The sequence below is a fragment of the Macaca nemestrina genome, chromosome 15, assembly GCF_043159975.1.
Source record: "Macaca nemestrina isolate mMacNem1 chromosome 15, mMacNem.hap1, whole genome shotgun sequence".
NCBI lineage: Eukaryota > Metazoa > Chordata > Mammalia > Primates > Cercopithecidae > Macaca > Macaca nemestrina.
Genome location: NC_092139.1, coordinates 32,756,612 through 32,770,454, shown reverse-complemented (window position 1 = coordinate 32,770,454; position 13,843 = coordinate 32,756,612). Strand labels below are relative to the sequence as shown.

Here is a 13,843-nt window from a genome sequence, read left to right as displayed (position 1 = left end):
TATTGGGCACCTACCACAAGCCCAAAGGAGTATAATAAACATATACTGACAATTATTTATTGAATACATCCTATTTAATATTGTGTCACTGAATCCTCATCACAAGCCTATGATGAACCCCCTTCCCATTTTACAGATGGGAATGAGGCAGAGCAAGGTTAAAATAAAAAACAAACAAAAAACAGGGTCTGTCCTCATAGGGATTACAGTCTACTAAAGAGGATATAGGACAGTCAAACAAATAATTAAATATATAATTACAAATTGTTCTTGGAGTCGGACTGCCCTTGGAGCCCGAGTGCCCACCCTCTCCCTCAAATCAAGGTCTCAGGTAGCCCTGGCAATGGGTCTTCCTGCCAGTAGTAAAGATGGCGCTGAGACCACGAGCGCATTTTCACACACCCCCATTACCCACAATGCAGCGGGGATAGGGGAGGCTCAGTTTCTGCCAGAAGCTAATATGGCTTCCATAGTTACACCGTTCTCTCTCTTCAACTAATCAGTGACCTTACTTTCCCAGACCAGACTGTGGAGCAGGAGCTAAGACTCCTTTTACCCTCTGCTGACCGCTGCTACAGGAGCGGTTGAAGCTAGGCGACCACCTTGCGGAGTTAAACTCCGTAACCTGGGAGCACTACTTCCGCTGACGTCATTACGGCGACACGTGGATCCAAGATGGCGACGGCGATGGTGAGTGAAGGAGACTCCGGGAGCGGGAGCTGGAGCGGGGCCCTCCGGGGTATCCCAGGATCTTCCAGCACCCCATGCCTGACCCTGAGCCACCTCCGGGACCCCTGACTCAGGCCTGAGGGCTGCCTCTGACTGGGCTGGTCTCCCCCGAGATCCACCTCCCCGGTCCTGCCCCTGCACTCAGGCTTGTCAAGGCCTCAAGTTTTGGGGGAGGCGCCGTTTTGGAGAGAGATCTTGGCTCCTACCTTCGCCGGTTCCCATTCTACTTTTGGTCTCCGCCCACTGTGAGCCCCATTTTCCAGTTTTCACCTCCCAGTCCTGACCCCTCTGAAGACCCTCGCCCCCGTTATTCTCATCCTTGCTCCTCCCCGTCACGTCCAGACCCTGCTCTCCCCGCCTCCCCACCATCCTAACCAGTCCGCGGATGTGACCTCCCCTCTGACCACCCTCCCAGCCCAAGCGCTGCCTCAGATCCTTTGCAGAGCCCTGTCCTCACTTACACTCATAGCTGTCCCCATCCCGCACTCCTCTTGACTGCCGCTACCCCAGAGCTTGCCCTCACTTACCCCACCCCCATCTTTCATCCCTAGACGCTTCCCTGCGCCTCCTGTCTTCTCTCAGTCAACTCCCTGCCCCTCTTCTAGGGACCTTTTACCCTGTTGGTTCTCAAACTTTACTGTGCGAAAGAATCTCGGGGTGTGCAGGAGGAGGCGTGCTAAAAATGCAGTTTCCTGAGCAGCCCCACTCCCAAAGATTCTAATTCCATAGGGCCAGGTGATGCCCAGGAATCTGCCCTTTTATAAGCACTCCAGTGATTATGGTGGAGGTGGTCTGCGAACTACGTTTTGAAAAACACTAATAGCACCACCTCACTGCTGTCCTTCCCCTTCCCTAACATGGCCACACAGCTCGTTAGGGATGAAGGCTCATTATGATGAAGCTATATGTTGGGATGAAGTCTGTGTGGATGAGGGTGGAGGTAAAAGAGCCATGCTTGGAAGTTGGGTCAGAGCTTGCGGGCTCCTGATGCAGAACCCTGGAAGTAAATCTTTGAAGGACTGGCCCTTCTTCCAAAAGTTTAGTTCAAATTCTGATCGTCAAGAGACCAAAACTAAAATTGAAGTCACTTAGTTCAGAATGATTTGCTGGATCTTCCTGCTTACTGCTTCGTCAGCAGATAATTTCATCCTGGGAGTGAATGACAAGGAAGGCTCAGAGAAAAGGAAATGACATTTGATTTTAGCAAAGGAAGATTCTGGCTTAAATAATTTGGTGTTGGTTTTCTCCAAACAGGTATATATTATTGACTAGTAGCAGTTTTCCCTCCTTCTCTTAGCTGACTGAGAACTTATCTTTTGTTTAATGAGGGATTCCTTATTTAGAACTTCAGAGGTCAGGTAAAAAGATTCCATGACCTTACCTGGTTTCTGTGGTTTCAGACTTCAGGCTGAACCATGAATGGAGCAAATCCTCAAAGTAGTATATTGAAACTTGTATATATATATATGTATGTATATATATTCTGGTGCACATTCAGAACAAAGATGGTGTAAGAACTTAACAGGAAATCACACCCTCTCTTGCTATAAGGAAAACATTGAATAAAGTGAATAAAGTGGTATTTACAGCACTGCACTGGGAAATCCCTGCCTTGGTCAGAGATTTTTAAGAGGTTATAAGTTAGCCATACATATATGTGGTACACATCTATTTAGTCAACAAGTATTTGAGTACCGATTCTGTTCCATGAACTAGGGGTGTAGCTGTGAATTAGAGGGTCAAGGTCCCTACACTTGTGGAGCCTTTCTAGTTTGAGGAGACAGGCAGTGAACAAGTAAATACATAAACAAAATAATGTCACCAGTAAATGCCGTGAGGACAGCAAAATGAAGTGATAGTGATTGGGGTGACTAGATGACACAACTACTTTGGATTGAGTGGCCAGAAAGAAGTCTCAGAGGAGGTGACTTGAGTTGAAACATAATTAACAAGAAGGAACCAGCCATTCAAAGAATATTCCAAGCAAAGGAAATGGCAAGTGTAAGGGGCCGAGGTGGGAGGGAGCTTGGTGGTTTTGAGGAACACACAGAAGGCTGGAGGAGCCAAGCATGGTGAGGGTTGGGGTAGGAGAGAATGATACAAGATGAAACTGGAGGGAAGCAAGAGCAACTGTTTTGAAAAGCATGCCTGGAATTGGGATGGACTGCAGTCTACATTTTGTTGACGGTCAATTGCATTTTGAAATAGAGTGTTGTATTAGGCTGCTTCCCCTTCCCATCCCCTTGAGGACAGTACTTGAAGGGAGCCAGCTTGTTCTCAGTTGGCACAGAGGCTGTGGAAAGGAGTTTGGATTTTAGTCTAAGCACAGTGGAAAGGACGGAGATTTTGCCCAGCACAGTGACTCAACCTGTAATCCCAGCATTCTGGGAGACCAAAACAGGGAGATCGCTTGAGCTCAGGAGTTTGAGACCGGCTTGGACAACATGGCAAAACCCTATCTCTACAAAAAAAAAAATACAAAAGGAAAAAATTAGCTGGGCTTGGTGGTGTGCACCTGTAGTACTAGCTACTTCGGGGGCTGAGGTGGGAGGATCACTTGAACCTGGGAGGTCAGTACCAAGTATACAGTGAGCCCTGATCACAGCACTGCACTCCAGCTTTGGCAACAGAGCGAGACCCTGTCTTAAGAAACGACAACAGGCCGGGAGCAGTGGCTCACGCCTGTGATCTCAGCACTTTGGGAGGCTGAAGCGGGCGAATCACTTGAGGCCAGGAGTTCGACACCAGCCTGGCCGACATGGTGAAACCCTGTCTACTAAAAATACAAAAATTAGCCGGGTGTGGTGGCACGCACCTGTAATCCCAGCTACTCGGGAGGCTGAGGCACGAGAATCGCTTGAACTCAGGAGGTGGAGGCTACAGTGAGCCAAGATCGTGTCACTGCACTCCAGCCTGGGCGACAAGAGTGAGACCCTGTCTCGCAAAAACAAAACAAAACAAAAACCACCACCAACAAAACCCTGAAAGTACGGTGATTTAGCATTTGTTGTGCCATCTGGGAGTATTGTACTGAAAAAGTAACTGATTTAAAGAAACTGAATATGTAATGTATGCAGTGACACGCAGAGGCCAGTTTAAAGGGTGCATATGGAGAAACTTCGTATCTGGTGCAATAGTGAAAGGTGTGGAAGCAAATTTATTATGGGGGTATGTGAGTAAGGGGCAAAGTGGAGTCACAGGGCTGAGTTTGATCTGTGTCAGCACTTCATTACACGGAAGTCAGAATAGTCCCCACTCCCTCATACACACCCTCATTTCATAACCATTGGTGGGGGGTGAGGGGTGCGGTAGATCTACTTTGGAGTGTATGGGTCACTGACGTGAGTCATACAGCCAAAGAGGAACTGAACTAGTGGATTCAGTGGCCGTGAGAACAGCCGGGTTTTTGGTTTGTCCTTTGTTTTGAAAGTTAGGGTTGTGGGTGCAAGTGCAGTGGCATGTGAGCCTTTCCATTTCTCTCCTTGGTGAATGGCTCTTCTTCCCCAAGCGTTGGGCTGCCGTCTCCCAGAACGACGTTAGTATAGAGGGTGTTTCCTGAACCTGCAGGGCAAGACTTCTCCCTCCATGAAGGATAGCTGGTATAAACTGAAGTTCTCTTTGATTTTCCTGTCTTCTTCCATCCTTAGATTTCGACTACTCTGTGAAGTTACAGGATACAGTGTTAATCTAGCTAGGTCTGAACTGAGAGGTGGGCTCATGTCTCACTCTTTATGGAAAACGGTTCTTGGGAATATTATTTCACTGAAACTTGGGAAATGTCCATTGAGTACATTTCTAGATGTCTCAGGAGTCTAGAAACTTCAGTTTGGAGAATAAAACTCTGTACTTCTCTCACATCATTGTTCATACTGTTTTGGTTTTTATTATAATCTTTTTTATGGATATAATTCATATGCCATAAAATTCACCCCTTTAAAGTATATAATTTAGTGGGTTTTAGTGTTTTCATAGGTTGTGCATACACTAAATGTGATGGTTATCACCATTGTGTAATTCAGAACATTTCATCACCCCCAAAAGAGAGTCACTCCCTACTCTTCCCTCCCCACAGCCCTAGGCAACTACTAATTTACCTTCTGTCCCTATGGATTTGCCTATTATGGACATTTCATACAAAGATAATTATATAATATGTGATCTTTTGTGTCTGGCTTCTTAGCATAATGTTTTCAAAGTTTGTTCATGTTGTATCATGTATCAGTAGTGCCGCATCCCTTTTTATGGCTGAATCTTCCCTTGTATGGATGTACCACAGCTTGTTTATCATTCATCAGTTGATGGACATTGGGATTGTTTTCACTCTTTGGCTGTTAGGTATAATGCTGCTGTGAACACTCAGGTGTAAGTTCTTGTGTGAACATAACGTTCAGTTTCCTTGGGCGTATAGGGGTGTAATTGCTGCATCAGTTCACACTGTTTTGCGGTTACTTGGGTTTGATCCAGTCCAGAAACAGAGGAATGGAATGAATGACATCAAGATTCCTTTGTGCTAATGGAGCCAATGCCAGTAGTCCCTCCAGCCCCAGTCAAAGGCCCAGAAACTGGTTTTGTTTGTTTTTTATTATTATTTGAGACAGGATCTCACTCTGTCATCCAGGCTGGAGTGCAGTGGCACGATCATAGTTCACTGCAGTCTCCACCTCCTGGGCTCAGGCGATCATCCTGCCTTAGCCTCCTGAGTAGCTGGGACTACAGGCACGCACCACATCCAGCTAATTTTTTAATTTTATTTTTCCTAGAGACGGGGTCTTGCTATGTTGCCCAGGCTAGCCTTGCACTCTCCTGGCCTCAAGCAGTCCTCCCGTCTTGACCTCCCAAAGTGCTGGGATTACAGGCGTGAGTCACTGTGCCAGGCTAAAGCTGTTTTTAATGGTGGAATGTGGTGCTAATCAGGTTGGATCATAGAGTCCTGGAACAGAAGGCCGGGAGCCTGAGCTGTGCCATCAGTCTTGTGTAAAGGAAGTGGCTGTCTCCTGTGGACCCCGTGTACAGGAGGACATGAGCTGACTGAAGAAGGAACACTGGAGCAGCAGCCAGCAGCCTGGGCTTGGTCCCAGCGCTGCCATTGATGCATTGTGTGGCCTGGGGCAAATGACTTTGGCTTTGTTAGTCTGTTTTCCACATATGACATGTGTGGAATTAAGGTTTGGACTTGATGATTTCCAAATTCCAAGTTGAAAATTTTGTAGTTTGGAATACTTGCATTTAAGGTGAGTTTTGCTAATATGCCTATAAAATCAGACTTACCTTGTTTTTTCCATGATGATGGTCCCTGTGATCTTTCCAAGCTGTTGTGTTGGTTGTGCTGTCTGTCTTATCAGCCAGGTTTCCCCACCTGGCTCATGTTCTGCAGGAGCTGCTGTGTCCTTGGAAACGAGGTGCTGACATCGGGCCTTGGTTAAATGTGTTTCTCCGAGGGGTCCCTTTAAAGGAATGCCCTTAACCCCCCTCAGGAAGTACAGAGGAGGTTGGGATCACATTAAGTTGCCTCTTGGGTTCTGTTTTACAACTTGGACAAACGTCTCTCTTTGATCTTGGCATTAAAGAAGCAGGTCACAGAATGTTGGAGAAGGTTGAGTTTTGATCTCTGGGCACTGGCAAGAAGGTGGGAAGAACCCAGGATGAGGAGAGCCATCTGGCCACAGATGAATAATAGGAGCCATCTACCACCTCCAAGCCTGCTTTGATCCCTGAACCGTTTGCTGACACTAGAGTTTCCCAAATGGGGCATGGATGGGGACACCCAGGACTTCTCAGTTCCATCTCATTCCTTTTCATTGCTTCCTTCTCTCCCTTCCTAACATGGTTTCTCACCTATGCCTGATGCATTAAACCGACAGACCTCCCAGGGTTTGAAATCCTGGTCTTACGCTTGGTCCGAGAATATGGGCTAGCCTCCCAGCTGTGACACTGTGATTACTTTTGTGACTTTGGACTGGTTGGTTATATGATTTTGGGAAAACTGTTTGCCCTTTTAAGCCTCAATTTCCTTATATTAAAAATTTTTTATTGTGGTAATAACAAAATCTACCACTTTAAGCTTTTTTTATTTTTATTTTTTTTGAGACAGAGGCTCACTCTGTTGCCCAGGCTGGAGTGCAATGGTGCGATCTCAGCTCACTGCAACCTCCGTCTCCTGGGTTTGAGCAATTCTCTTGCCTCAGCCTCCCAAGTAGCTGGGATCACAAGCATGCACCACCACGCCTGGCTAATTTTTGTATTTTTTGTAGAGAGAGGGTTTCACCATGTTGGCCAGGCTGGTCTCGAACTCCTGACCTTGGGTGATCCACCTGCCTCAGCCTTCCAAAGTGCTGGGATTACAGGCATGAGCCACCATGAGTGGCCCACTTTAAGCGTTTTTAAGTGTGCAGTTCAGTGGCATTAAGTACATTCACACGTATACAGCTGTTAGCACCATCCGTCTCCAGAACTTTTTTTTTTTTTTTTTTTTTTTTTTTTTGAGACGGAGTCTGGCTCTGTCACCCGGGCTAGAGTGCAGTGGCCAGATCTCAGCTCACTGCAAGCTCCGCCCCCCGGGTTTACGCCATTCTCCTGCCTCAGCCTCCCGAGTAGCTGGGACTACAGGCGCCCGCCGCCTGGCCCGGCTAGTTTTTTGTATTTTTTAGTAGAGACGGGGTTTCACCGTGTTCGCCAGGATGGTCTCGATCTCCTGACCTCGTGATCCGCCCGTCTCGGCCTCCCAAAGTGCTGGGATTACAGGCTTGAGCCACCGCGCCCGGCCAGAACTTTTTAATCTTCTCATTTTTGAAACAAGGATGATATTCTCAAGGGGTTGTTGTGATGATTAAATGAACTATGAGATGAAAGTGCTAGCGCAAAGAGGATGCTCTGTAATTTTACTCCAAGGTTTGAAGTCTTCCTGAGGTGAGCTATCTAAGCCTACTGCTTGGGCTAGCTGAGAGTTCTTTTATAAATACCCAAGGTAGAGACAGGAGAGCAGTACATTTCTGCACTTTCTGGCGTCAAGGTTGAAGTCTGGTTGCCTGTTGCTTTGTGAGGGTGGTTGTTAGTTTCACCTGGACTTCTGCAGCCTGCTGTACATTTTTCCTACCCCCAAATTACAGCTTTGAGTCTTTCATGTGTCTCTGTTCAACAGCTACTCTGTTTCTGTGGACTCTGAAATAAAGGCTACATTTTCAGTTTCCTGTGGCTAATTTGTTTTTTGTTGGTTTGTTTTTTTTCTTGCTTTGTGAGTTCTTTAGTTCCCTGGGCCTGCTTAGTAAGTAGTCTCTAGCTGTCATTAGCCTTCATTCACATGTGGTTGGATTTTTGGTACGCTTTAACTGACTGGGTAATTGACTTCAGTTAACTGTTGGCAAACTGTGCCTAAAGCCTTTTTCTTTTTCTTTTTTTTTTTCTCTCTTTTTCCTTTTTCTGTCTTTTTTTTTTTTTTTTTTTTAATTGCTTAATCTGAGGGAGCAGTTACTGACATGGTCTCAAAATGGTGATTGTCGCCAGGAACAGTGGCTCACACCTGTAATTCCAGCACTTTGGGAAATGCCGAGGGCGGGGTGGGTCACTTGAGGTCAGGAGCTCAAGACCAGCCTGGCCAACATGGCGAAACCCCGTCTCTACAAAAATACAAAAAATTTGCTGGGTCTGGTGGCAGGCACCTGTCATCCCAGCTACTCAGGATGCTGAGGTAGGAGAATCACTTGAACCCAGGAGGTGGAAGTTGCAGTGAGCCAAGATCGTACCACTGCACTCCAGCCTGGGCAACAGAGTTAGACTCTGTCTCAAAAAAGAAAAAAAGTGACTGTCTTTTAGAAAGTAAAAGAATCTAGTCTATTTTTAAGGAAAATGCTGCTTTTACGGTAGGAAAGGCGTGGAACAGGAACCAAAAAGGCTGTTCAGATTGACCAGATGTATTGCTGCTAGTTGATGCTATTTATGGGAAAGGAGATTGCAAGGCAGAGGACTCCAGAAAAGGTTAACTTCTGGTCACAGAGAAATGCGAGTGAATGAAATAATTTTTAGTTCTCAGAAAAACTTCCTGTTTTCTTTGGAAAATGTTAGTTGTTCACACCTTTCAAACTGGGTGGGGTGAATTTGGAGTAGTTTGGGGTACTTTTGAGTCCTAGCAGCCCTTCATTAGACAGCTATTTGGGGGAGATATTTCTGAGTGCCCAACCCACCCCACCCCCAAGAATAAAACAGATGGGGAGGGAAAGACCTTGATTCTTGGTTCTCTTGAGCTTTATAACATTCCAGGTCACCTGTATCTTTGCCAGTGATGGCGTGTTAGATTACAGCACAAAAGGCTTCTAGATTGCCATCACCTTATTGCTTGATATGCTGCCTTTGCGGTCTCATGACTTGCAAACCAAGTAGCAAAAGCAAAATGACGTTGAATGGGCTGGTTCACATCTCTTAGGACTCCTCGCATGGCTCTGAACACGCAGAAGATGATTTACTAAATATTTAATTGACTTTTCAGACTGAACCTCACATGGGAGTTAATGAGGCGATCAATTAAAAATTAAGGCCGGGCGCGTTGGCTCAAGCCTGTAATCCCGGCACTTTGGGAGGCCAAGACCGGCGGATCACGAGGTCAGGAGATCGAGACCATCGTGGCTAACATGGTGAAACCCCGTCTCTACTAAAAAATACAAAAAACTAGCCGGGCGAGGTGGCAGGCACCTGTAGTCCCAGCTACTCAGGAGACTGAGGCAGGAGAATGGCGTAAACCTGGGAGGCAGAGCTTGCAGTGAGCTGAGATCCGGCCACTGCACTCCAGCCTGGGCGACAGAGTGACACTCCGTCTCAAAAAAAAAAAAAAAAAAAAATTAAAAGAAGATTTAAAGGAATTTCCTAAGAAGCAGGTACTTTGCTACTTCCTTGCAGAAAAGAACAGCAGGCCAAACATCCTCTTATCAGGCTATCAGGAGTATAGAAGGTGATGAAGTCATAGAATCACAAAAAGTTGGAACAGTATCCAGGGGTTTTTACCAGAGACCGATGAACTTCTAGTCCTTGATTCTCTGTGTATTGGAATATTTTTTCCGAGAGCAGTATCTGTAGCTTTGGTAAGTTTCTCAGAGGGATTTGTGACACCCTCCCCAAGATTAAAAATTGCTAAGCTGTCTGCTTACCCACAAACCTGGTGCCAGAACCCCCCCTGCAGCCCACTTTCTGCACATCTTCTGTGGAACTCATCCAGGTATTTTCAGAGGCAACCCATTGCCTTCGCTTCTTAAAATATAAATGAATATTTGTCTTTATTTTTAATTTTTTAAGTTTTTTAGAGACAGGGTCTCACCCTGTCACCCAAGTTGGAATGCAGTGGTGGAATCATAGCTCACTCTAACTGCAGCCGTCGGACTCCTAGGCTCAGGTAATCCTCCCACATAATTACAGACGTTAGCTACTATGCTCAGCCTAAATGTATTTATTTCATTTTATTTATTTATTTTTTTTGAGACAAGGTCACACTCTTGCTCAAACTGGAAGGCAGTGGTGTGATTTCTGCTCACTGCAACGTCCACCTCCCAGGCTCAAGTGATCCTCCCACCTCTGCCTCCGGAGTAGCTGTGACTACAGGCAAACACCACCATTCCTCATTAATTTTTTGTATTCTTTGTAAGACGAGGTTTTGCTCAGGCTGGTCTCAAACTCCTGGGCTGAAGCGATCCACCTGCCTCGGCCTCACAAAGTGCTGAGATTACAGTCGTGAGCTACTGTGCCCGTAAATGTATTTATTTTGAGTAAGAGTGATCCATGTACGTGGAAAAATGTATTAAAAAGCTATAAAAGTATCAAAACATTATGTTGTGTGCCTACCATAAATATACTCAATTTTTATTTGTCAATCTTTAAAAAGCTATAAAATAGATCAGGCGCAGTGGCTCACACCTGTAATCCCAGCACTTTGGGAGACTGTGTTGCTCATAAAGGAATACCCGAGGCTGAGTAATTTATAAAGAAAAGAGGTTTATTTGGCCAGATGTGGTGGCTCATGCTTGTAATCTCAGCACTTTTGCAAGCTGAGGCAGGTGGATCGCTTGAGCCTAGGAGTTCAAGACCATCCTGGGCAAGATGGTGATACCCAGTCTCTATTAAAAATACAAAAATTAGGGCTGGGCGTGGTGGCTCATGCCTGTAATCCCAGCACTTTGGGAGGCCGAGGCAGGCAGATTCTCGAGGGTGTGTGGTGGTACCTCCCTGTGATTTTGGTTTGCATTTCCCTATTGACAAATGATATTACATATCTTTTATGGTTATTAGTCATTCATATATCTTCTTTGGTGAATTTCTGTACAAATCTCTTGTCCATTTTTAAATTGGATTGTCATTTTCTTATTAAGTTTTAAGTCTTGTTTGTATATTCTGGATATAAGTTCCTTATCAGATACGTGATTTGCAGAGAATTTTCCTCTAGTCTCTGGCCCATCTTTTCATTTTCTTAGTGGTATCTTTGAAAGTGTAAAAGTTTTTAGTTTTTTATGAAATTTAATTTAATTTTTTTTAATGGATTCTGGTTTTGGTGTTGTATCTAAGACATCTTTGCCTAACCCAAGATCACAATGATTTCTTATTTTTCCATCTAGAGGTTTTTTAGTTTTAGCTTTTTTGTTTAGTTCTGTGATCCATTTTAACTTAATTTTTGTGTGTATGTTCTAAGGTTCCATGTGCATATGGCTACCCAGTGGTCCAAGCACTATGTTTTGAAAAGACTTATGTTTCTCTATTGAATTTGCCTTGTCAACTTTGTTGAAAATCAATTTACTATAAATGTAAAGATTTATTTCTAGACTTTTATGTTCCACTGATCTTTATGCATATTCTTGCCACACTGTCTTGATATTGTAGCTTTATAATATGTTTAGAAATTATGTAGTATAAGTCCTCCAATTATGTTTTTAAAGTTGTTTTAGATGTTCTGGATCCTTTGTATTTCCATATAAATGTTAGAATCAGCTTGTCAGTTTCTACAGAAAAACCTGCTGGAATTTTGATAAGGATTGCAGTGAATCTGTAGATAAATTTGGGGAGAACTGACATGCTGACAATATTGAGTCTTCTAGTCCGTGAACATGGAATATCTCCCCAATTATCTTTGTTCATTTCTCAGCAATTTCAGAATTTTCAATATACAAGTCCTTTTAAAAATATATATTCCTAAATATTTTATTCTTTTTATACTAAGTGGAGCTTTTATTTTTTGTAGTCTGATCTTGCTCAACTTGTTTATTAGTTCTAGTAGTTGTTTTGTGTATTCCTTAGGATTTTCTAGATACACAATCATGTGATCCGTAACTAAAAGCACTTTTTGCTTATTTCTTTTAATTTTTTCCCGTATGCTTCTTCAGGGATGCCCTTAATTATTAATGTATTTGCTTTAGTGCAGTGGCTTATAGTATAGTGTTGAATGGAAATGACAAGAGTCAGTATCCTTGCCTTGTTCCTGATCTTAGGGGAAATAATTCAGTTTTTCACTACTGGCTGTGGATTTTTCATAGCTACCCTTTATCTGATTGAGGAAGTTCCCTTCTAGTCCTAATTTGTTAAGAGTTTTAATGATGAATATGTTGGATTTTGTCAACAGCTTTTTCTGCATCCATTATGATGATCATATGGTTTTTGTCCTTTATTCTGTTTATCTGGTGTGTTATATTAATTGATTTTCAAATATTAAGCCAACATAGGATAAACACCATTTGGTCGTGATGTATTAACGTAGATTCAATTTTCTAATGTTTTGTTAAGAATTTTTTCAGGCCCCGTGCAGCGGCTCACACCTGTAATCCCAGCACTTTGGGAGGCCAAGGTGGGTGGATCACGAGGTCAGGAGATCGAAACCATCCTGGCTAACATGGTGAAACCCCGTCTCTACCAAAAATACAAAAAAAATTAGCCGGGCGTGGTGGCGGGCGCCTGTAGTCCGAACTACTTGGGAGGCTGAGGCAGGAGAATGGCATGAACCCGGGAGGCGGAGCTTGCAGTGAGCCGAGATTGTGCCACTGCACTCCAGCCTGGGTGACAGAGAGAGACTCTGTCTCAAAAAAAAAAAAAAAAGGCCAGGCGTAGTGGCTCACGCTTGTAATCCCAGAACTTTGGGAGGCCGAGACGGGAGGATCACGAGGTCAGGAGATCGAGACCATCCTGGCTAACACGATGAAACCCTGTTTCTACTAAAAAATACAAAAAACTAGCCGGGCGAGGTGGTGGGCGCCTGTAGTCCCAGCTACTAGGGAGGCTGAGGCAGGAGAATGGCGTAAACCCGGGAGGCGGAGCTTGCAGTGAGCTGAGATCCGGCCATTGCACTCCAGCCTGGGCGACAGAGCGACACACCGTCTCAAAAAAAAAAAAAAAAAAAGAATTTTTTCATCTGTTCATCATCATCATGAACACACAGGATAGTTGTCTGTAGTTTCCTTTTCCTTTTCTTGTGATGTCTTCGCCTGGCTTTGGTACATGGTTTTTTAAAAATTTATTTAGACAAGTGAAAAAAGGCTATACATAAACTACATAAACCTGCTGTGCCTCTTTTTTTTTTTTTTTCCCCTGCATAATAGCTTATGTTGCCAGTCCTTCAGTAACAGTTCTACCTTCTATTTAAGTATGTATCGCTAAATTACCCTCCCTAAAGACTGTACCAGTTTACCTACATCTAGGCTAATCATACTTTTTAAAGCTTTATAACTCTGTTAAGCAAAAAAATGAGATGTCATTATTTTGACCTACAGCTTTTGAATTATGAATGATGCTGAGCATCTTTTTGTGTTTGGCCATTTGAGCTTTTTTTTTAACTGCCCATTCATATTTCTTTTGGATTATTTGTCCTTTATCGGTTTCTGAGTGTCCTTGTATATTGAAGAAAGTAATTCTTGGTCAAGTATGTTAAATGTTTTTACCTAAACTGTCTTTTTCTTTCTCTTTGGTGTATTTTTTTCATTTTCTTCCTTTATGCATTTATGTATCCTTTTTCTTTATACCTTCTGGATTTTGCTTTATTCTTTGGAAACTTTCCACAAAGATTATTTAAAAGCATATCCATATTTTCTTCTAGTACTTCTATTTAATTATACTTGTAAGTCTTTATGTTCTTTCCACCAGTATCAAACACTTTGGA

General features: G+C 43.8%; 1 protein-coding gene across 2 annotated transcripts in view; it reads left to right on the top strand.

The window, feature by feature from the left end:
- Positions 1–518: 518 nt before the first annotated feature.
- LOC105496181 (transmembrane 9 superfamily member 4) overlaps positions 519–13,843 on the top strand; it is a 56,327-nt gene continuing 43,002 nt past the window's right edge. Inside the window, exon 1 of one of the 2 annotated variants that reach the window (XM_011766332.2) lies at positions 519–690. In XM_011766332.2, the coding sequence (XP_011764634.1) occupies positions 676–690 (15 nt within the window). In that variant the 5' untranslated portion in view covers positions 519–675. Of the gene's footprint in view, positions 691–955; positions 975–13,843 lie in introns of those variants that run through there. The other variant, XM_071079520.1, reaches the window with a different exon arrangement.